General features: G+C 41.5%; 1 protein-coding gene across 3 annotated transcripts; it reads right to left on the bottom strand.

Moving 5' to 3' along the window:
* Nucleotides 1-4,146: 4,146 nt before the first annotated feature.
* Nucleotides 4,147-24,737, bottom strand: IFT57 (intraflagellar transport 57). 3 transcript variants are annotated; one of them, XM_061628113.1, is made up of 12 exons: nucleotides 24,469-24,737; nucleotides 20,190-20,352; nucleotides 18,396-18,473; nucleotides 17,857-17,975; nucleotides 12,872-12,962; nucleotides 11,790-11,858; nucleotides 10,739-10,858; nucleotides 9,364-9,435; nucleotides 7,862-7,993; nucleotides 7,270-7,332; nucleotides 5,303-5,369; nucleotides 4,147-4,517 (listed from the first exon to the last, which is right to left on the bottom strand). In XM_061628113.1, exons 1-12 carry the CDS (start codon nucleotides 24,636-24,638, stop codon nucleotides 4,336-4,338), a joined length of 1,326 nt encoding a protein of 441 aa, XP_061484097.1. In that variant the 5' UTR covers nucleotides 24,639-24,737; the 3' UTR covers nucleotides 4,147-4,335. The 3 variants fall into 3 exon arrangements, with proteins under 3 accessions (XP_061484097.1, XP_061484098.1, XP_061484099.1); XM_061628114.1 differs by lacking the exon at nucleotides 18,396-18,473; XM_061628115.1 differs by lacking the exons at nucleotides 17,857-17,975; nucleotides 18,396-18,473; nucleotides 20,190-20,352.
* Nucleotides 24,738-25,047: the final 310 nt, after the last annotated feature.

Raw genomic sequence — 25,047 nt, 5'->3', positions numbered from 1 at the left:
ACCCTGCCCCAGTGAGCAGTCTTGCCACTGCAGTTTGCACTAGCTGCAGCTTCCGGACCAATCTCAAGGGTAGCCCCACATACAGCGCATTACAGTAATCCAGCCTAGTGGTTACCAGTGCGTGGACAACAGTGGTCAGGCTATCCTGGTCCAGAAACGGCCACAGCTGTCTTATCAGCCGAAGCTGGTAAAAGGCACTCCTAGCCATAGAGGTCACCTGGGCCTCTAGCAACAAAGATGGATCCAGGAGCACCCCCAGACTATGGACCTGTTCTTTCAGAGGGAGTACAACCCCATCCAAAGCAGGCAACTGACCAATTATTTATACTCAGGAACCACCAACCCACAGCGCCTCCACCTTGCTAGGATTCAGACTGTTTATTGGCCCTCATCCAGCCCACCACCGAGTCCAGGTAGCGGCCCAAGGCTTGCACAGCCTCTTCCAATTCAGATGTTACAGAGAAATAGAGCTGGGTATCATCAACATACTGCTGACTCCTCACCCCAAATCTCCTGATGACTGCTCCCAAGGGCTTCATATAGATGTTAAACAGCATGGGGGACAAGATGGTACCCTGCGGCACTATCTTGTGCACAACTGCCAGGGGGCCAAAAGACAGTCACCCAATGCTATTCTCTGAGAGTGACCTTGGAGATAGGATCAGAACCACTGTAAAACAGTTCCTCCAATACCCAACTTACCAAGTCGGCCCAGAATGATACCATGGTTAATGGTATCAAAAGCCGCGGAGAGATCAAGTAAGAATAACAGGGTCGCACTCCCCCTGTCCTTCTCCTGACAAATGTCATCTGTCAGGGCAACCAAGGCCGATTCAGTCCCATAACCAGGCCTGAACCCAGACTGGGATGGATCAAGATACTCTGTTTCATCCAACAGTACTTGCAATTGCTGTGCCACAACCCTCTCAGTCACCTTCCCCCAAAAGGGGGTATTTGCAACCGGTCAGTAGTTGTCATAAACCAATGGGTCCAGGGTAGGCTTTTTCAGGAGTGATCGGATCACCGCCTCCTTCAAGGTGGCTGGAACCACTCCCTCCCGCAATGATGCATTGACCACACTCTGGATCCACTCGGTCAAACCCCCTCGGCAAACTTTAATAAGCCAAGAAGGGCAAGGGTCGAGAGGACACGTCATCAGGCCGCATCATCGCAAGCACCTTGTGCACGTCATCAGGCCGCATCAACTGAAACCGTTCCCAAGAAGTTGCAGCAGACGTTGCACTGGACACCTCATTGGGGACTACAGCAGATGTGGAGGCGGCATCAAGACTGCTACGGAGGCGAGCAACTTTACCCTCAAAGTGCTTAGCAAACAATTCAGTGGGCCTCCGAAGGGTCTAAAACTCCATTTCCTGGAGTTGAAGTCAACAGACTCCTGACAATATGGAAAAACTCCACTGGACGGCTGCTTGAGGATGCGATGGAGGCAGAAAAGTGGGCCTTCTTCACTGCCCTCACTGCCACACAGTAGGCATGGTTATGTTTTACTCGTGCCCGATCAGCCTCACAGCACGTCTTTCGCCACTTGTGCTCTAGCCATTGTCCAGCCTGTTTCATTGCCCTTAGCACACTGGTGCATCAAGGTGTAGACCGGGCTCCACAATGCCGGAGAGGGCACCCGGGGGCAACCGTATCAAGAGCCCAAGGCACCTTGCTGTTCCACAGAGTGACAAGGGCTTCAACAGGGTCACCTGCTCTATCTACTGGGAACTCCCCCAGGGTACTCAGGAATCCAGTGGATTCCATTAGGCTCCAGGGGTGGACCATCTTAATCTGTCCACCACCCCGGCAGGGATGGATCCGAGCCATAAGTCTAAACTTCACTAGGAAGTGATCTGACCATGACAATGGGGTGACATCCACCTCCCCTATCTCCAGACCATCCCTTCCTCCATCTGGAGCAAAAACCAAGTCAAGGGTGTGTCCTGCCCTACGTGTTGGGCTAGTGACAACTTGGGACAACCCCATGGTCGTCATGCCCTCAGTCAGAGAAAATCTTGGACAGATGTTTGGGGGTCTTCCAGATGAGGCTTTTGTTGTGCACTTGCCTTGCCTTATTTATTGAATTTTTCAGAGGGTCTAGTCTTAAATTGCTCCTGTTCTTAAAAACAAGCAATCCGTCTTTAAATGGAAGTTGTCATTATCTGTCATGTCACAAATTAAAGACAATTTCCCCAAATATCTGGGGGGGGGAGGCACAGCTGAGGAGACAGCACCCCCATTCCTCCTCCTTCTCCCCCCCAGGTACAGGCCTGACTGTATAGGATTGCTCTATTAAGCATATAAATTATTTGTATCCTGGAAATCAACAAAACTTAAAAATGCTTTACTGGAGAGTGGCATCGTGCTGAGGGCTCATTCAGATAAGTGCATCAGCAATAACGCTATACACTCAGCTTCTATCAATCTTGACTTGTGCCTGACTTCAGAGATATAGATCTTCTGCATGGTGGACATACACAATGTCAGCAGCAAGACCTTTTCAAACACATACATGTAAACAATGCACAAAAGGCAGTTTGCACAAATTATCCCTCAACCTGAGCTTTGCAAAGGAGCAATAATGAATGATACTGCTAGGAAGGGAATTTTAGCAATAGTTGTTCCCAGCTGCTAAGGTCTACTGCCTATAATCTAAAACAGCCTTTCCCAACCTTGACTCTCCAGATGTTGCTGGACTACAACCCCCATCAGCCCCAGCCAGTACAGCCAATGGTTAGGAATTATGGGAACAGTAGTCCAGCACAATCTGAGGAGCCAAAGGTTGAGAAAGGCTGATCTAAAACAAATCTGTTGCAGGTTCTAAGGCCACATCCCATTTGTTCTTAACTCACTAGGTTTTTATTGGGGTGGGAGGTAGTACTTGGACCAGTGTTAAATACTGAAGGAGAAAAAAATCATTCACCATACATTCAGAGTGTGCCAGCCTTCTGCACCTTGCTAACACAAATCCCTTCACCAGTACCACTGCTGCCCTAATTGCCTCCCTGGGCTTCTGCTGGGAGGAAGGGCAGGATATAAATAAAATAATAAATAAATAAATAAATAATCATGAACCCAATGCCTCCCTCCAAGGAGTGAACATCCTCTTCAGTTCTTAAAGGCAACTTCCTGACTGTCAACTCTTATCCTCCAAAACTATTTTTGTATGCCCAAACACCACCCTTTTCTGACCCTGCCAGCTTAAACACCTTTGCCATCCAAGTCTCCTCCATTTGCTACAGGTCATCACAATTCATTTTATGACCTTTTTTGGCTGCAAAAAACAAAAACAAAAAAACCCGAGGCAAATTGCAAATTCCAGTCTCCTCCAAAGTAATGTAATATATTGCACCACAACTATACTTTGCACACTTCCTAACACCTAAGCTGCTAACTTAAGAGTAACAGGTGAAGAGGGTAATGCTGAGGTATATATTAGCAGCTATCAAGGCTGTGGAGTTGGTACACCAAACCTTCAACTCCGACTCCTCTATTTTTCTACTGTCCGACTCCAACTCCTCTATTTTTCTACTGTCCGACTCTGACTCCACCCAAAATTGCTTCTTGTCAATCAAAATTTATTTGGAAGTCGGAGTTGGTACATTTTTACCGACTCCGACTCCTCCCAAAATTGCTCCCGACTCCGACTCCACCCAAAATTGCTCCCAACTCCACGACTCCGACTCCACAGCCCTGGCAGCTATTGCTAAACCTTTACCCTAACACAGTAAATAACCCCAAAGATAGTTCAATACTTTGTGTAAAGTAGGCTACACTGCAGGCCCTCAAAGGGCTGAATAGTCTCTAGACCAGCCTTTCCCAACCAGTGTGCCTCCAGATGTTGGTGGACCACAACTCCCATCTTTCCTGACCATTGGCAATGCTGGCTGAGGCTGATGGGAGTTGTGGTCCAACAACATCTGGAGGCACACTGGTTGGGAAAGGCTGCTCTAGACCTTTATGTTTTACAGCCCTGATGTAAACCCTTTGAAAGAGAAAGGGCATCAGCCTTACTGGAGTTCACATTGCTAGCTAGAAGAGTTGTGCAACATTCCATTTTTATACCAGACTTTTGCTTCCAAATACTTCCTTCATTTTCTTCCAAGTCCTTTCGTTTAACATATTAGAAGCTTGTAAATAAGATTTTATAAATGATTTTTTATTTTATTTTTTACAAAATGGGCTGTGTAATAAATCTTGGACACAAAATGCAACATTACCACATTTATACACAGAATTAACAGATCTAACATTCTATGTAACATGACATACATAATGTAAAAACAATTATTATGTACAAGATTTGATTTGCCTAGAATAAAAAAAGCAGATTTAATAGGTACCAACAATGGAAGAATCTGGAATTATAGTAGCATGCATATCTCTAGTCATATTTGATTTTTCTTTCAGCTTTGACTGAAGTAATGTGTGCTCCACCACACCAATTCGTATGTCCATCTGAATAGTTTCTTGCTTCAGTTTGGTTAAAGCTTGTTTAATCTTCACCAAAGGAGCTGTTAAAAGGGAAAATGCAAAACAGTACATTTTTCTGTCAGTCTTCCACACAAAGAAAGGTATTTTTTCCCCTCATAATTTGCTTTCTGCTAATCGGGAGAGTTAAATGAACAAAAGAATGACAATACCCTGGAGATGCGATTTTATAGATTCATCATTTCACATGGAAGCTATTTTAAAATTAGAAGATTCTCTGTTACCTTCTTGACATTTTGGATCTGAAAATGTGCATGAAAATGTACATACATTTTCAGAACTTATAGTGGCAGTGTTACATTTTGAATTGGTTGGAAAAAAGATTTTCTACAGATTTATTTTTCATTATATGCTAGTACAAATTCCCTCCATTTCTCAGACTAACCAGCGTTAACAGCAGCTTCACAAATCCCAAGGATATAGGTATACAAAAAGAAGGTTTTTTCCAAGAATGTGATGCAAATCCAGGTGGGGCTTATGAGACTTTTAAAAAAAAAATTAAGCCACAATAGACAATTTCTATATACTCTGTCTTTTTACAAGCTATGAGCATACTTCTGCTCATATCAGTTTTAGAAAATGCTCAGTTAATCACTCCCTGTTTTTACAAAGGCCTCCGGTAACATTATTAATACACAGCACAGAGCTCCATGGCCCGACAGAACACACAATCTAATACAAATCTGCCATTCTGGTTTTGTTGCTTTATACGGATGTTTTACCGTTGTTGCTCTATATTGTTTTTGCCTACTAAGCAGCTCAGAAGGTGGGGGCTTTGTCTGAGGAAGGATCTTAAATATGACCTTACCTCCATCAGTCATACTGCTTCCCTTTTCTTCCATTTCCTGCTTTACCTTCTCCAATTCTTCAGTAATCTTAAGAGAAACGTGGACGAGTCATTAGCAAAAACTAGAACACTTTGGAACCAAGGTTATCTCCATCAGTTTTACAAGGAAGAACCAGACTGAGTTTAAGCACTCAACAGGCAAAAAAAGGTGTTCTGCAGTGCGGCCCCCCCTTATTTTTTAGTTTCATGGACTGTATATATAAAAAAAGTTTCCATGCAGATTTTATACTATGAGCCTCAGAATAATTTAGATAGAAACCTAACATTTTGCCAAGGAGGCAAATCCCATAACTTCTTTAATTAATCACTCTTGGCTTCTATTTGCAGATTGCACAATGCATATCTGAAAACTGGGACTGAAATGCTTCCTCTTTCCCCCTCCTCTTCCCTACTCAGCAGGTTGCTGGGGAAGGGACAGATCATTCTTGCCAGAGGTCTGAACTGATTTCCTGAAGATGGCATTTGAAGTTCAGCTGAGGGCCACAGGTTGCCCACCCCTGCTGTATGTCCTCCCGTAAACTACAATTCTAACACTGGAGACTGGAATCTCACTTACCAATTGCTACATTTGAACACAGTACTAATAAACCACAGTTTAACACTATATGAATGAGCTGGAACAAGCCCAAACAAAGCATCATGCTCACACACTCCCCCCTCTTCCTCCCATGCAGCTATAGATTCATAACCAATGGTTTGCAGCTGGCTTGTGATGAAACTTACTAGAATTTGTTTTAAATCAGGATCTGTGATTCAAATGCAACACTAAGGCAGAAGTCTGTAAAAGTGAATTAAAAATGGCATAAGTCATCCTCCTTGACCATTCCGGGAGGTGGAGAGGGGAGTGTGCAAGCACAATGCTTTGTTTGGCCTCTTTCAGGCTCATCCATATATTACTGGCAAACACAGCCAATTATTCAGCTTTTACAAGGCATTTTGTTTTATCTTGAGATGCAAAATTCTAACAGATATTTTTCTGGACTTCTGGCTTCCTCTGAAAAGAGCTCTTTTCTATCTTCACATTTTGAAGATACCTAACTGACAACAGCAGTATGTTCCCTCAACACAAGCTTAGTGGGATTTGTTTCATATAGAGCTCTTCCCTCGTCCATTCCATAACAGTTAAGGGTAGGATCAGACAAGAAAATATAAAAGTTCAAAAAGTCATGACAAAAGTGTTGATGGGACCCCAGAACGGCATGCAAAGAATGGCAACCGAACCTTTATTTTACACTGCAGTTTAATTGAAGATTTGAATAGGATTCTTGTGCTTTAATTGCCTATTCTTACAGCAGCCCTGGCTAAAAGAAGGCTTCATACCTACTTGTGCCTAGAGTGGAATCAGCCAAGGTGAATATGCATTCTTATTAACTTTTCCACCAGTATCAAGAACGCGAAGTGGATTAAGGGAACAAATTCCATTAACTATGATTTGGCAGAGATGAAAACTTTCTTGTCATGCAAAATTATACACTCTTGTCATTTAATATTAGTCATCTCATAAAAATAAAGAATAAAGCTTATTGCTTACAAATAGCCATTTCAAAAAGAAGGGAAGTAACTCATTCACCATCAACAACTTTACAGAAGTTGGAAGAGTAAAGGAGTTAAGTGAATTATCTCAAGGGAGGAAACTGACCAAAGAACTAGAATTCTTAAGTCTTCACTCTCAGTTCACTCAGGATTTTAAAAACATATGACTTGTGAAATACCAAGTCTGCATGCTTACTTGGGAGCTACATCTCATTGTTTGCCTTTTGAAAAAGGACATGCATGGGATTGGGCTACATGAAACTAACTGCATCACAAATGTAGTAGCTTATGCTATACAAAGACTAAAATGCTTGTCTTGTCATGATTTTTTCAGTTATTGGAGGGAACACACATATATCTGGGTTTTAACAGTAACACATTTAAAAAAGTTCCACCTCAGACAGAATTCTAGTCCTCTCTGTTACTCCTCCACTTCCTTGTTGGTATTTCTCTTTGGCCTGTTAAGAAAACAAATGTTTTTTAACCATGAGAGTAAAATGAAGAATCACTGCAATATGCCTTATTTCACACAGGCAACTTAAATGAAGGACTTGTACAATCTCATCTATAATTAAAAGTCATAAGAGCAAGTTAAAAAATTCTTATGGATGGCATCCAATGCCCTTGTTCCATTAGCACAAGGATTTACACTTGTGCAATGGAAATCCCCCCTCCCTGCACATGCCCTGAACACCCTGCACCCTCACCAAATATGTGCCAGAGGGTTGGGGGGCAACCCCAGAACAGATTCAGGGGACACATGGAGGGAGGAAAGGTGAGACTTAGAAATCTGCGCTAATGGAATGAGAGACTTGGCAATAATTTGCATACAAGCCTATGTTTATATCATTTATAGTGCTTGAGTAAATGTTACAGCTTGAGCTTCCACAGTAAAATCATAGAGTGAATGCCAGAAAAGGCACCACTACAGTCTCTTATCATCAAACCATGACCACAGAAATAAAAAGTGACAAATCAGTTTGTTACCTCACTCAGAAGTGCCTGTGCAGAACGATATTCTTGAACCAAATGCTCCAGTTGATTGTTGATATACTTTTCTCGACTGGTCACTTTTTCCAGAGTTCTACTTATTTCACTGTGAAGTTTGTCCAGGTAGCCCTGCAAGTGTTTTAAATGTGTTAGTTACCAGTGAAAATTGGCTAGAATCCAACCTAGTTAACTGTAGGCATGCTTAAGAGCCTGGGCACACCCAGTGGGGATTTTTACCATATTTTCCTTTGACCACTAGGTTCTGATCAGTTTCAAAACCCATGTGTGGTACAGTACTGGAGGTGGGCAGGGGTTACTAGTAGATAGGTAGTGTGTGCAGAAACAGACACACACACCTAATATTACTACCACCACCACACTAAACTAACTGCAGACTTCTTTGGATCCACACCAATACTGAAATAACATACTGGGGTGAGGGAATTATTTCAACTGCTCCTCCAAAACTACTAAGTACTAGCACTTCTGTTATTTTTGTGACTGTTTAAGCTTGTGTGTGTCAGTGTCAGAATGCAAGTCCTATCTCTAAAAACAGGGCATATGCATTCACTAGTCAGACTTCTATTTCATTCTTCAATATATTCATTTATACTTCCATAACTCTTCTCAAGAACTTACAGATTAATTTTTCAAGAATGAGATGGCATGTATGCCATCTTTTTAGTGTTAAGGCTTATTTTCTGACACTGACTCATCCATCTATGTATCAACCAAGTTCTTCAAATAATTTCTTAGCTTCAACTTGCATCCATACTGGTTGCTCTGCTTTGAAATGTGGTTCAGTCAATAAATGTTATAACAAAATGGTGAGTATTGTAGCTGTGTTATGTCTCAAGAGTGAGAGTTAACACACTATAGTGAGGACCATCTGTCATCACAGGTGCTGAAACTCTAGACATCAAACAACAAATTCACACCCACCTTGCAACCGTGACATTTTAAAATGCCAGTGACAGTCAGCTGCTCTCAGGTTTGGGAGCTAGTGTTGTTTGCCATCATTAGCTGGAACCTCTTTTCCCTTGGAGGGAAAAACTGGACACATCAAGAACAGGAAGACACCTCATTTGGGAATCAAAACATACATGTAATGCTTTGACCCCCAAACACAGTTACTTCTAGAAGCCTTTCTCAGATTTCCACTGTATAACAGGAATGTCAGCTGACAGAGAACTAACTCAGGAGTTAATTAAACATCTGGTAGAAGCAGTTCTTTTCAGTCTCACCCAAGCAGCTTCCGGAGAAAGCTAACATCACAGGACTAGAGAAACCCTGCTGGAAGTAACAGAGTCATGTTGCCTCCTGAGAGAAGCCACAAATGATTAATACCATGCAATGCTGTAGGATTTGGTAACAAGTGACTCAGAAGCACTTGAAACCATACACACACTAAGGGGAAGTTCTCCAGTAAGAATCTTCTGAATGGCCACAAAGCCATACCACCACCACATTTGAATTATTTATGTGTGTCAGAGACTTACCCTGGTATCTTTTAAAGCAGATTCAATTCCATCTTGGTGCTGGTGCATTTGATCTACATGTATTCGCCAATCCTTCAATTTTAATAAAAAAAGAGGGTTTTATGCAAGTTATATACAAACCTGTGATTTATTTCACACCTGCCTAATCATGGCTTGGTAAGCTTGTGGCATACTTATAGTAGCTGGCATAACTGAACTCTAAGATTGTTATTTTAGACTTATAGGTATGTATTGGATATAATCTAAATGACTAGCACACATTTTCCCTCCAAAATAAACTCAACATCGCGAGAGATGATGGATAGAATGAGCGCTGTTTGTGATTTGTGAATATTCTTGTTCCAGAAATAATAACAAAGTGCTCTAGGGACTAATATTGATTCCAGCTCCACTCTCTTCTTCTGATACATAAAAAGAGGTAGAGATTACATTTACTAAGCAATCGAAACCTCTATGTTCATTACTTCCTTCACTACATAAAATTTTGCCAGTGCTAAACTTGAACTATTAAGTACTTTACAATAACAATTATCAATTAAATATCAGAAAGGAAAAGAAGTGGCCAAGAGAAACACATAGCAGTCAGCTTAAGGGAAGCTCTTCCAGACATATGAGATGGGCTCATATGGACAAACTTCAGATGAAAGTGACTAGATAAAATGACATTGTATTGAAGATATCCAAATGTACGCATAGTAGAAAAGTAAGAGAAGAGAAATAAAGGGTATAAAAGCAAATCTGTCACTTTTTATATTGGTATTCCACATGAAGACAGCATTCCAGTTAGTCAGATATACTGTGCATTAAAAACTGCTCTCATCAAGATTGGATAAACCAACATAAATCTGAATATCTAAAGCATAGGTAGCCAACCTTGTACCCACCACAAGTTGTGGACAACTCCTATCATCCCTGATCAGCGGCCATGCTGGCTGAGGTTGATGGGAGCTGTAGTTCACAACATCTGAAGGGCACTACATTACCTACCTGATTCAAAGCTTAGAGAGTTAAAGTGATCCTCTTAAGACCCTTCAAAAATCTATTTGCATATACAACTGGACTGGTTTCAGTAAGACTGTTACATTTTAAAACTGTGCAAAATGTTTACACTGGAGCTCAAGTACTCTGTAGACGCTAATATATTTTTAAGTGCTCAGATATCAAGTCATGTAGCTTTAAAATTAACTTCACATTTAACTGAAATTTTGCAGAAGAGAAGGCAACTCGGAGCTCTAATTCAGATTTGGAATGTCTGTTCATAATAGTTTATTATGTTTCCCTCCCTCCCTCCCCCCCCACACACCCCGGGATTGTCATTTCAGGAAGCTGGGTAACTGAATTAATATCAGGACAGCAGTACAAAGTCCTTACTCACTTTATTATCAGTTCTTATTGTAACTTTTAATTGAGGAAGTACTCGTTCCACTTCAAGGTTCCACTCAGCTGCATCTACTGTGGATTCTAAAATCTCTTCTTGCTTTGATTCAATAATATCCTATCAAGAGGGTTACATTAAAAGGTGTCAGCAAATGGTCAAACTACAATATGCCATAATACCGAAGAGAACACACACTTTTTCTACAAAACGTCAAGATCTGTGGTGCTTGCACAAGTTTTGTAGATGATGCATACCAACATTTATGCATCATCAAATGTGTTGTAAGTTGCCTAGAGACCACTAGTGATGAGGCAACTAGCAAATTAAATAATAATAAATAAATAAATATGCCACTAGGGTCATAATAGATTATATGGCAGGAGCATCACAGGGACACATCAGGACAAATACTGACAGGGCAGGCTACCAGATATATCATTGCTACTTTGCAACTGCTTGTAAGAGAGGAGTCTACATATAATTAGCATGAGGAGATCCCTGAGATTAGCTTTTATGTTACTTAAACACAGTTATACTAGTTTGATAAGGAAATCAGCATATGCACATTTGATTTGAAGGAAAGTAAATATAAAAAGGAGTAAATACTTCACTGACACTTTGAAATAATATACATGATTAATAATTCATTGTGCATTCTACAGTACATTCTACAGTTACCCCAATTGGCTTTTTCAGCATAGTTAATCTTACCTACTACATTGTTGTAAAATGTATGGTATGCAAGTTTAAAAATGGAAAAAAATATCAGTCATGCATGCATCCGAGAATGCATCAAGTAAAACTCCACTTGCACAATGAGGCTTTCTTGGCCCACCAACCCTTCCCTACTGCATCCCACTGTGCTTCACCCCCCTCCCTGCACAGATAGCAGATTCCTTGAGTCTGGGAATTCTTTAGAAGTGTGAAAAGCTGTACAGAATATTGCAGCAGGAGCAAACAACCATGCAAAAGCAGTGGTTTCTTTCACTTGCACATCAGGACCTTTGAATCCAATGTTCAGTGTGAACTGAAGAACAAGAACACTTACTGATTTGTAAGTTTGTGCCTTTAAAACATTCAGATCAATGTAGTTTTCTTCATTATCTGTCTCTTCTTCCTTAAAAACATATGAAATATTTTTCAGCAAGAAGTGTAAAGCCATTTTCTTAACTGTTTCACAACCATGTACTTTTGCCAAAGGAAAACTGGAGAATGGTATTCTGTACTGACACTATGCAATACACTACCCACAGTTTTTTAGGAGCACCTCTCCATTAGCAATCATTACAACTGCTTTGCTTTCCTTGCATTAAAATGGCTGGCTCACACAAGGCATTATGCTCCAAGTATGAGCAATTCCAGACACCTATTAGACATGTATTTACATGGAAACAGGGCAATCATGGATGCAGCAGGCAGCAATTCCTATGATCATGACAGCTGGATAATTGCTGCCATATTAATAGGAATTACTGTAAGATGTATCAGTCATTTTCATTCCATATACTAACATTTGTCCATGCAACCCTGTGCCAGAGAATAGTTTGAACCGCTACTATACAGAATAAAATATATAGTGTATTGGGCTCTTTGACTTACATCTATTAAAACCAGAATGTTCACAATTTCAGGCAACATTTTCCTTCTCTTAAGTTAGAAGATGCCGAAGCAAAAGCCTAGCAGGTCAGGAATAACAATTCTAGCCCAACACATTACCTTCCTAGCTAATTTCTAAAGTTTTTTCCCCATGTTGCAATAGTAAAAAAAGTGATTTCATTCACCCTGAGTTTGCTATTATACAGTATCTTCTATCAGGAACTCTATCTACCACTTCATTCTACTTCCATGTGCAGACAGGCTCAGTTGGCTTTCTAAGTGACAAATCTACTGAGATATTTTATATCAACAAGATGTCCAGACTAGTCAGATGTTTTCTCAGTCTTATACACACATCTCAAGTCAAGGCAGCACTGCTACTGGAAGAGCTGATAACAGAGTGCTCACTTTTGTAATGGAAAGTGCATTTGGGCCAATACACAAAATTACCTCATCTTCATTTTCCATATTTAAACAAAGTGTCATCAAGCTCAACAATAAAATTAATGTCAACAAAAAATTACATATACCTACCGCAATTACTTCTTCCACTTTATTAAGGGTCAGCTCAGCATCATCTTCTGTTATTGCTTCTTCTTCTAACTCTTCTGTTGGATATATAGCCCTGAAACAATAAACACAATCTTCTGAGATTAGAGCAGGTTTCTATAAAAAAAAAATTAAGGAAAAAATGCAGCTATTTTGAAGGCAATGCTAGGCAGTGGTGTGGGGTAGAAAATCTCCTGCTGCTATATTTTTCTGTGGAAAGTTTCTAAAAATGCATTTTTTTCATAAAATGAAATTGTAAAATATGATACCAATCAAATCAGGCAATTTAAAAATTGTAATTTTTTCCAGCTATTTATCCCTAGGAAGCATATATGCATATATAATAAATATAAATGCATAGATCTTTGGGTAGGTTAAAACTGATAGTGTTATGAGCATGGGGGTTGGAATGGATGATTCCTGTGGGTCCCCTTTCCAGCCTCTGATTTGGAATCCTATGCCCTGGGGGCTGGCTCCGCTAGCCAGATGAATCTCCTTTGTTAATCAAACAGAGTGGCCAGGTAAGATGATGGGCCTTACGGTTGCCCAGCTACAGTGAATGGGCCAAGACCCCTTTTGTCATTTAAAACTCTGTAGGAGAGCCTTCCCCCCCCCCCCGACTCCTGGCAGCTAGCAGAAGTGTGCTTGTAGTTTTGAGTTGTGTCTAGAGAAGGGCTGGGGCTCCAGGGAGGCAGAGAGACGAGTTCTCTGCACCATGGTGTTTTGGGTGCTTCCTGTAACCTCGATGGGAAAGCTGAATATTGGACTGCTGATTCATTGAACCCCTCCATTCCTGAGCTCAGGTTGGAATGTGTGTAAATAAATAAACCCTATTTCATAAAGACACCGCAGTCTCTGCTGACCTTCTTCCCAAAGGAAACCAAACCCTGGAGAGGTGCAGGGACCCCTGAAATCTCACAGCTCAGAGATTGGGGGAGGCACGGAACAATATGTTAGTAGTCAAATATTGGAAAGCCTTCCCAGATATTTATACAGCATATAAAACTAATATCATGTGCTTCAGTTTTATTACAAAACAGAAGTCAAACTTGTGAGCACAGCAAACCTAACCCGCAATCCATAGTTATGTGTGTGTAGGGGGTATATGTCTTAGGATGTGGTGAAGGTTTCCCTCTGTCTGTCTTCACTGGGCTCACGGGGGGGGGGGGGAGCTCCACCACCACACAGCACCCACTAACAGAATGTTGAAAGGCTATTTGGAGCCAGTCCAGCTTCGCTTTGGTCCAATGGTATTGTAACTGCCTTGGTCACCCTGGTTAATGACATCTGTCAGGAGAGAGATAGGGGGAGTGCGACCCTGCTCATTCTCCTTGATCTCTTGGCGGCTTTTGATACTGTTGACCACAGTATCCTTTCGAAGCATCTCAAGGAGGTGGGAATTGGGGGCATTGTGTTTAAAGGTTCCACTCAAACGTCCAGGACTGCTCCCAAAAAGTAGTTATGGAAGACTACTGTTCTGTACCATGGGAGTTGTCCTATGGTGTTCCACAGGGATCCATCTTGTCCCCCATGCTATTTAACAGCTATACGAAGCTACTGGGATCTATCATCAAGAGATTTGGAGTGAGGCATATCAATATGCAGATGACGCCCAACTCTCTCTCTGTTCCATCTGCCTTGGGAGAGGCAGCTGAGGTGCTGGATCAATGGTTGGAGGTGGTGATGGGCTGGACGTGGGTCAATAAATTGAGGCTAAATTCTGAAAAGAAAGAGGTGTTATGTGTCCAGAGTTCTCATGTCTGGAAGGTGGAAAGATGGCCTGTTCTGGATGGTGTTGCACTGCCCCTGAAGGAGCAGGTCCACAGTTTGGGGGTACTCCTGGATCCAACATTGTCTCTGGAGGCTCAAGTGGCTGCAGTGGCTAAGAGTGACTTTTTCCAGTTTGGGCTGGTTTGCCAGCTTTGGCCCAGTTTGGACAGAGATGACTCCATGCTCTGGTAACGTCCAGACTGGATTATTGCAATACACTATGTGGGGCTGATCTTGAAGACAACTCAGAAACTTCAACTGGTCCAACTGCAGCAGCCAGATTACTGGCAGAGGTTCCCTTTAAATCTCATATAACCCCTGTTTTAAAATAGCCCATTGGTTGCCAGTTCATTTCCGGGTCCAGTTTAAGTTGCTCATGTTAGTGTTTAATTGACTTAGGTCCCAAATACCTCAAAGACCGCCTCCTTTCCTACAGACGCTCTCCGGTGTTGAGAGCAACAGAGGAGGCCCTTTTCGTACTTCCAGCGTCCTTAGAAGCTTATGGGTAGTGGCAGCCCAGGGGAGGGCATTCTCTATGGTGGCTCCTAAGTTGTGGAACTCCCTCCCCGCCAAGGTGCATCTGGCAATTTCACAGTACTGTTTTAGGTGAATGCTGAGGACACACCTCTTTATCCTGGCCTTTGACAAATGAGATGTACATTTTTAGGACCCACCCTCTTTTATGATTTCAGGCTGTTTTAATGCTGTATTTTAAAATTGTTGTAGCCCAGCCTGGGACCTGGGTCAAAGGTGGATAATAAATGTTACTGTTGTTGATGACGATGATACCACTGAAAAGCCCTGAAATAGGGTGTAAGGAGACAGAGCAGGGCTGGCCATGGATCAGCTGGACCGTAAGCAACTCCAGCCTTATCTACTGCACCAGCCTAGAGCTGGTGAAACAAAAACTAGGTAAAATACAGCCTCCTTCCATTCTGGCTGGTGCGAGCAACAGGGCTTTGGATACAGTAGTATCTCTGCCACTCCATTCAGCCTACTGTTCCCTGGCTGGGAGTTAGGACTGCTCTCTAAATTACATCCTAACTGATTTAAGGCAAACTTCAAGAAAATGTCCAGCTCAATTAAAAAAAACCCGAAAGCTTGCATTTCTTGTGCTAGGGCAAGTCAGTTGCTGGCCTACTGATTTTTGTATCATGGTCTTGGACCAGGACTTCTCAATGGCAACTGAAGTTCTGAGGAGGAGAATGACTTACTTCCCTGTGGGTCTACAGACACCCGAACCTTTCTAAGTCCCAAGGAGAGACCTCCACTCCTGCATGACTGCTCCACAGATTTCCTGGGGGATCAAGAGAACTCTGATAGGATACCACAGCTGGAAACCCCATTATCATGAAGGAATCAAGAGTGGCAGCACTGATCTTTTAACTAGCCGGGAGGCAACACTCAGGGAGTGGAGCCTCTACTCAATGACTCTCTACCCATACTATAAAACTCAGCCACTTGCTCCAGGATCTTGCTGAGACAACTTGGATGTTTTGACTGCAGGCGCACTATTCGTGGTCCTGAACCCATATCTTGGATCCCCTCCAAGGTGTCTTTGGGACAAGGAACTTTTAGCTTCTCCTTGCTTGGTCCATCACCCCTCCTCAGTGGTAGGTATCCCACAAATCACAACACTTTTAGAATTACAGTGATTAACTTTTTGTGCTTCTGATAACTGATAGAAAAAAAGGGAAAAGCAGCTATTTAGAAAGAATGCATGTATATCTTTTCCATGCAACACCCACCAAAGTGCTCCTTTGCCTCTGGCCGTGAGCCTCTACTATTTTGAGAGGTGACAGAGATGCTTGTTGTGTGAAAAAATATATATCCAGCAGTTGCATAACACAAGATTCTTTCAAGGTCTGTGTCATGTTAATTCTAATTGAATTCAAGCACAATCCATTACAAAGAACATTTGGTGGGATACCTGTTGGACTAAACCATTAACTAATCTACACTGTGAATCCTGAAATATACGATTCTTAGTTTTGGGGTTAGTTTAAGTTTGTAGTACTTGCAGTTTCCAAAGAAATCTTGAAAATTTAAACCACATGCATGAATATCTTTAGGGTTCATGTTTTGTCCATTTCTTTTGTTCTATGTAAATCTGCAAACACTGATATGTGGGTTTCTTTTTTGTGTACTCTTCTTTCATTGTCACCATGTAGCTGAGTATACACTGTCTGTTCTGTATTGCTGCGCTTTGCTTTTAATTATTTTTGTATTTTAGCTATTTTGTATTTTAATCATTTTTACTGCAATGTTTTTGTAAATGATTTTTTAAAATGCTTTGTACTGTACATCATTTTTAGTGCCCTGGTATGAAAGAAGCAAAGAAGCATAATAAATAAAAAAGATGAGCGGAGGGTAATTGTGACCCAATAAGGCTGACAAACGTTATTATTTACATATTCTACAGCAGGGAGGAAGAAGACACCAAGAGACATAGTGACTTGCTCAGTGAGTTTATGGCTGAACAAATATTTGAAATCAGAACCTACAGCTCATATTTTTAAGCACTATCCTACATCAGCACCTGGGATACCATGGGCACTATCTAACAGTTTGTAGAGTTGGGCTAGAGTGTGGGCCTTGAGTGTGGAACTCTCTGCTCAGTCAGTATAGCCTTGAGCACATCATTCTGTCTCAACCCTAAGCTGCCTCATAGGATTCTTGAAACAATAAAATGAAACAACCCAATATGCTCTATACCAAGTTCTTTAGAAGGATAGGATAGAAATCACAGAGATGAGAGCTACTATTTTCACACATCACATTCTACATAATAGGCACAGCAACTGCCGCCCTGGGCTCCTGCTGGGAGGAAGGGCAGGATAAATCAATCAATCAATTAATTAATAAAATAAACTGGTACCCTTGCTGAGAACATTCCATTTTTCCAGCATCGAGAATACAATGATTCACATGCTAGGAAAACACAACATATATTCAACAGAGGTACTATCATGAAGATGATGAGTCTCGTACAACAAGTGAGTAAAAACTGTAATTCAATCGTGAAAACCTACAAAAACTGTTGTGTGGAAACTTGGGTCTACAGCTCAGAAGAGAGCACCACAGGAGAATATTTGGATGTGACCTGTTTGTACTGCACTGGCTCTCTCATTTTGTACAATTAGCACCTGAATTCCCTAAAGGGAATAAACATAAGTGACAATCTTGTTGAGATAGGATACCTTTCCCAGGCAAAAGATGTATATTTTAAGGCTTCTTCAGCTAAACAATCAAGAACATAGCACGCTTGCTCTCCATAACCTGCCTTTAATTTTGAAGGAGGAAAATCCACAGATCTACCCTGAAACAGAGACAGATATCATTAACAGAGATATAAATTCATTACATCCACCAATCACATTTTCTTCCTTCACAAAAGGGTTATTTGCATGTGAGTGTTGTGCACAAGCACAGCAACAACAAACAAAAGCTTGTGTGATTGATTCATCACATACGGAGCCATTGCACACGCTGAGCTAGAAATAGCAAGTGATGAGAAATCAAGTGTTATACATGCATGTGTGAATATTCCACACACCCTCCAGTACTAGTCAATCAATGCAAATGTTTAATTCATATTTCACACAAAACCATGATTAAAGCAGCTTATCCATGATTGGCATGATGTCTAAGCTTAGAAATCATGGTTTTGAACTGGCTGGCAAACCAGAATCAGAAACTACAGTTTGAAGTATGTTTCCAAAGTATAGTTAGTGCTTACTATGGCCTGGTGCAATGTCTGAATTGACAAGTCATAGTTATGGCCATCACTGACTCCAGAAACATCTGCACCATGAACCTGAGGAACAGAAAATTAAAAGAGGAATACAGTTCTAAAATATGCCTGCCTGTTGTGTATTTGGAAGCTTGAATCATCGTTTTAAATTATAAGCTATGGTTAATACCAGCCACATTTTGATCTAATATTTACATTTAGCCACAGGGTCACTTAAAACACAAAAAAGTGTCTGCCTAGGCTTCGTTTCTAAGAACTGAAAACATTATGAAATCAAAAATTACATTCAGAACCAACTCCCCCTCCACTTATTAGTAGCGGCACTGAAATGAACTGGTGTCAATCACTTTTGTACAAAGCAACTGCTGTTGCATCCACCCACCTGCTCCATTGGAGAGACAGAACCACTCTTGCTTAGGAGGAGGCGGGTGACAAGACCCTGTCAGTCCCCCTACCCGCCCACAACACTATGATATGACAAATTGCACATGCCGAAGTTCTCACTTCTACACAACTATTAAAGATACAGGAACCAATCCTTTCTTCCATCTAGTTGCCCTAACAGTACTACGGTGGTTTAGGTCTTTTTTACAAGAAAACTGTTCATGCGGATAAACACTATATCACAACATGCACACATAAAAATACAAAAGCTTCCAAGAAAGAAAGCAACAGAAAAGTTGGAGGTCTGCTCATTTTTTGTCACCTTCATATTTCTTATAAATTCAACTGCGGTATACCAACATCTATATTGTGCTTTCATTTCCATTTGATGTTTAAAAACAGGTTCATTCCTTACTTCTCTCCTCCTCTGTTTTATATTTCCCAAATCTTCATTAATCCAAAACACAATTGGCCCTATAGAAACTCAGTGCGATTACTTCAGAATACATGAAAACATGGGAAATGGGAGTGCTAACCACAAAGCAAATACACCAGTTTGGCTGTAGTGATGAACTTGCGTGTTCAACAATTACAGTAGGGCCCCGCTTTACAGTGCTTCGCTAATGCGGCGGCTTTCAATTAGGGAAAGTCCCCGCATTAAGGCGCTTGTCCCATTTTTATGGTGTTTTTTTTCCGTCGAGCGCCATTTTGACATCATTTTTGCTCGACGAGTCCCATTATTGTCAATGGGTTTCACTTTACGACGATTTCCGCTTTACAGCGGGGGTCCGGAACGGAACCCGCCGTATGAGCGGGGCCCTACTGTATGTCTTAAAATTGGGACGATCAACTGGCAACCTGTGGACTGAATCTGTCCTGCAGTACAATTTATTCCCCCCCTCAGTGGCCCTGCCCACTTTTAATGAAGGGATGGCAATAAGTTTGCCTCCTATTTAACTCTAAGGATAATGCTTTCAGGTTACAGTAAACCACCTTTGGAATTCCATCTTCCCGTTTGGTTTTATCTGTAGCATATGCTGAGTGCATGCACTCTTCACAAGAATTCCTTATTTCCAGACAGTCTAACCCAGCCTTGTCCAACCTTTGGGCCACAGATGTTGCTGGACTGCAACTCCCATCAGCCCCAGCCAGCATGGCCAATGGTCAGGAATTATGGGAACTGTAGTCCAGCAACATCTGTGGCCCAAAGGTTGGACAAGGCTGGTCTAACCTTTATTAAGGAACTCAACCACTTGTGTGAAGGTGGCAAAATACACTCCTGGTCCTGGACCATTTTTTGGAAAAACAGAATAGCTATGACAGAGAACTAGCATATATGCAGTCTACAAAATGATAGTGATTGGTCAAAACATTTTAGAGAGAGACAAAACTTACAAATGACCGCAGCTCTGAGAGTATGCTAGATATTGTTGCATTTGGATCATCATACTCTTGTGGCTGTTCGAAAGGATGACCTGCTTTATTAATTAGCCAGGCAGCAAGGGTGCAAAACATGTAGAACTGTTCACCTGGGTTAATGGGTAATGCAAAGTAGTGCCTGTTTTAAAAGGAGAAGGAGCAAAGATTAACCTGGCTATATTGAAAAATCTTGTCCTTCTAGCTAACAGAACTTCCCTGTATTACTATAACCTTCTATGCCCCCCAAATTGCTTTCTCCAGGAATGACATTAGGATTGGTATTTTACTGACAGGCAATTTCCCTGATAAATGTGCTCTTTTCTTTGCAGTACTTTCAAAATGTTATGCCATAACTAACCATGTCTTCTACTGTGTATGTACACCCTCCAGAAAATTAATTTGAGTCAAAGGCTGTAAATGCAATTCTCAAGAGTCTTAGGGCTGAACACCTAATAGTCCAAAAAGATATTTGATTATCAGATAGTTTTTAAAACGTTTTGCTGCTTGACCTTCTATGGAAGTATACAGCACAACACAAATGTGCAATGCTTCATATCTTCAGTAAAATAGAAATCTATAAATATTGCTACAAACATGAAATGTTTTAGTTGGGGTGTGGGGGGGGGAATAGTACAACATAAGAGAGGATCTTCTCAACTGCACTACAATCTCCACAATCAATAAAAGGGGGGGGAAGATAAATCTGGCTTGCAAAATCATCTTAAAAGGAAGCTCTATGTGCTATTTTCAAACAACAGCTTTGGGAAGTATTTTTTAAAAACTGTTTTAGCTGGCTTCTGGAGTCTGAGGTTATGCTAATAGATAGTTGGCAGATGTAATATCAGTGAATATTTAAGCTATCAATTTTATTTTTACTATGTTTCAACAGAATATTTTATATTTGTGTTTTAAAATCTACTGTTACCCAACATATTCTTTCAGGATGAAGCCTATAAATTTAAACAAGCAAAATGAAACAAGAACAAAATATTAATACTCTTACAAAAAATAAGGAAACAAGGGACATCATACATGAAATATATTAATATTAATGACAGCAATATGAGAAAAGAACTTCAAATACATACAACATATTCACTTTCAACATTTTAGCTCACTTTTCAGTATATGGGATTCATTTTGTCATCACAATAGCTCTGCAAGCTGATAGTCAAGATTTTATGTCTTTCTCATTCCAATTCTGACACAGGCAAGATAACTTTACCAGGTAATGCTGAAATCCTACATCCTCCCCCCATGCCAGTTGATGGCTTGTGGGGGAGGGGGGAATAGGAGGTAACATAGTCACCTCTCCATTGGTGGAAAAGAGCACTGCTGATGGTGTGAGGCCTAAACTTTGTGGTCCCTCAGAAAGCCCCATTAATGCCAGAGGTTATGGATCCACAGGATCCAAAGCTACACAGATTTCTTGAGGGGTCTGATTGTCAGCTCCCACTCCCAGCTGTGCCAGCTTGGAACTTGCACAGCAAACAAACCACCAAACTACCCCCACCTTCTGCTCTGGTCAACATGGCTTTGAATGTGGCAGTACAGTTGCTGATCCTCATTAGGATTACTCTCATTCATTTATCAACCTCCTATATTCTGCCTTATTTATTAAATACTTTCAATAACTTAAAATGTAGCCTATAATATAATATTAGTGGTGAGCAACCAGATGCCCATGGGAAGCCTGCAAGCAGGACCTGAACACAAGAGAACTCTCCCCTCCAGTGGCTTCCAGCAACTGGTTTTCAGAAGCATACTGCCTCTGACTATGGTGGCAGAGCACAGCCATCATGGCTAGTAGCTAGTGATCCTGCATTTATAACCTGGATTGGAGGAAGACTGTGAACCACCGTTTCCTAGTTCAGACATCACAGAAAACTATAGCTTAAGAATCAAAGAGAGCTTTGCTAAAGGACTGTGTGCAAGGGGAAGCAGGAAGGGGCAAAGGGAGGAGCTCACAGCTTATTACTGGTCCATTAACCTATGGTTTATCAGGGCAAGCTAGTAATGTCCAAAACAACCCAATGTCGCATTTTACATTTTCCTCAACTGCTCTTTAAAAAGCTAGCATGTAAAATTTAGTTGGAAAAACCTTCATTGTTCAGCCAAGTTTGCACAAAATGTTTATGTTCTGTACCAATTTACATGAAATACAATGCCCTTTAATTATATTTGAGCATTCCTACAGGTTGTAATTTTGGCATGGATTGCAATGATGAAGAAAATAAGGGCAAAAATGTGGTGAATAATTATTGATTGATGCAATGAGGTGTTATGAAGAGCTGTTAAAGAAGAAGGTTCATGTTCTTAGCCTAAAATCTCATTCGGATAACTTTTCGTCTCTGACAGTGCAATCCGATGTGTGTCTACTCAAATGTTCAGAGTTCAATGGGACACCCATCGGTAAGTTTGCATATGGATGGATTGCCTTCAAGTCAATCCCGACTTATGGCGACCCTATGAAGAGGGTTTTCATGGTAAGCTGTATACAGAGGGGGTTTACCATTGCCTTCCTCTGAGGCCAAGAGGCAGTGACTGGCCCAAGGTCACCCAGTGAGCTTCATGGCTGTGTGGGGATTCGAACCCTGGTCTCCCAGGTCATAGCCCAACACCTTAACCTCTATGCCACACTGACTGCACCCTGAGACTGCCACAAATATCCTCAAGCATGAAGTCTAGGAACATTATAAAAGTCTTGTACACTGAAATTGTCATAAATGTATACTGCACAGCATTTCAACAATATACACAGTTCTCTGAACAGTAGCTTTCATTGACACTACAAGAGGATTGGCACTAAGTGTTAAGTTGGCAAAAAGCCTAATTGGCCATGTTTAAATTAAATTATCCCATGTTTACTGTCACTCTGCCAGTGTTACAAGGGGAACAGTATGAACAAACAAGGCTGATTAATGAAAGAATACTATTTTGTATTTTCTTTTGTCTATAGATGGGAAGACTGCTACAATTTGAGGAGGAAAACAAAAGCCTTGTAACTTGACTTCTGTATTTCAAAGATCTAGGTGTAACAGAGCTTCAATTATAAAACTTTAAATTTCTGCAGAAATTTTACAATTTACAGTACAATCTTGAGTAACAATTATCTTTTAGTAGCAATAATTAGTAAGTCACAGCCCTTGACAGATTCATCTTTATAACCTGAGATAATTATTTCTGGTACATTAAGAGAGTCTCCTTCTAGATACTATTATTTATTCTGTATTATAGAGCACTAGAATTTATGATATATTACAGAGCAAAACAAAGAACAGGTCCAACAAGGATTGATCTTAGGGTTAGGGAAAAGCTGCAACAATAGGTCACCAATAGTGCAGACTAAGGAGGTTGTAAATTGAACACCTACTGTTTGTTCAGTCTTTTAAGAGTAGACAGTATTAGGTTCCCATTTTACAAGTTCTACCCAGGGATTCACTCAGAAAGCTCCAGTTGAATATTAAATGTTGGATCACAATCACTCTATTGCTCTAGATGCCACACCTCTGTGAGCAACTGCCTCTAAGGAAAAGCTTCTTTTCCACTGGCAAGATGCCCCAAGATGCATACATTCAACATTTTAATTTAAAATCACAAACAACACAATTATATGCATACTTCCTGAGAATTTTCAAGAAAATGGGCAGCCTTTAAAAGCTCTAACTCATCTTAAGTAAAACATGTTATCTCTCAGTTTTTTAGAAGCCGCTCTGTGGAGAAATAAGAATGTGTACATTGAAAAGTGCATGTAGCACACATGCAGTACAAAAGCTATGGATATTTATTTGGTAGCAGCTTCTACTTTGTTCAATGGTGCTTACTCCAAACTGAGTGTGTGCATGGAACCACAGCATAAAACACCCCAGCTTACAAATAGCAATACTTATCAGACACAACTTCACGTGTTCATCTTTTTGACAGCTCTGAGGTTCCATCACACAGGCATGGTTACCAGCCAACTCACCTGCACGGGTGAATCACAGACACAATTCCTTTCAACAGCTGCAGTTCATAAACTCAGATGCTAGTTAGCAAGTGCATACCAACAAAGTGCAGATGAACCCAACAAGGTACACGGCCTATGTGTACCCTCCCTTGTCCCCCACAGCCACGTGAAGAGATTGTAGGCACGGCCAAGTCTTTTACTCTTCTAGGCTGGCAACGGGGGTGGGGAGACTTTTTCTCCCGTCTCCTGCATCACCATCCGACCTTGACGAGGAAGGGACAAGGCCTGCCCACCGGCCTGCCTTACCTGGAGGGAGGCCTCATGTTGTGGCTCCGCAGCGCCGCCTCCTCCTCGTAGTTGAGCAGCTTCAACTTCTCCAGCAAATCCTCCATCATGACGAACATGTGATAAACCGCGCCTGGGCCCCGCTCCACTGCCCCCGTCGCGTCCCCTTCCTCGGCGGCCGCCATGACCATCCCTCAATCCCAGCCTCTCCTCCCGCCTCCAAGTTGCCAACACAACATACGCACACCCAAGAGCCAAAGCCGCCGCCGCCGCCGGCGTAACCGGGGAAACAAACCCCGCCCATCCTAACACTCGCCCGCCAATCACTTATCCCAAACAGTCCCTCTATGATAGCTTGGCCCAATCGTTTCCCCGCCGAAGGTGATTCTGGATTGCGCATGCGTAGAGCAGTACTCCGCCCATTGCTTTCGCCTCACGTATCCTCCTCCCCCATCTGGGGTGCTATTATTGTCACCGAGTGCAAAAGCGGCCGGTTTCCGAAGTAAGATTACGTCGGCAGCCGAGTGCGAATTTTGTTTCGCCGCCTCACCCGGAAGGAAAGATTGTGGGGTTTTTTTGGCATAATGAAACGGGCCAAAG

Source organism: Rhineura floridana, chromosome 5 (assembly GCF_030035675.1).
Source record: "Rhineura floridana isolate rRhiFlo1 chromosome 5, rRhiFlo1.hap2, whole genome shotgun sequence".
NCBI lineage: Eukaryota > Metazoa > Chordata > Lepidosauria > Squamata > Rhineuridae > Rhineura > Rhineura floridana.
The sequence above is the reverse complement of the archived record's forward strand: the minus strand, read 5'-3'. Positions and strand labels throughout refer to the sequence as shown.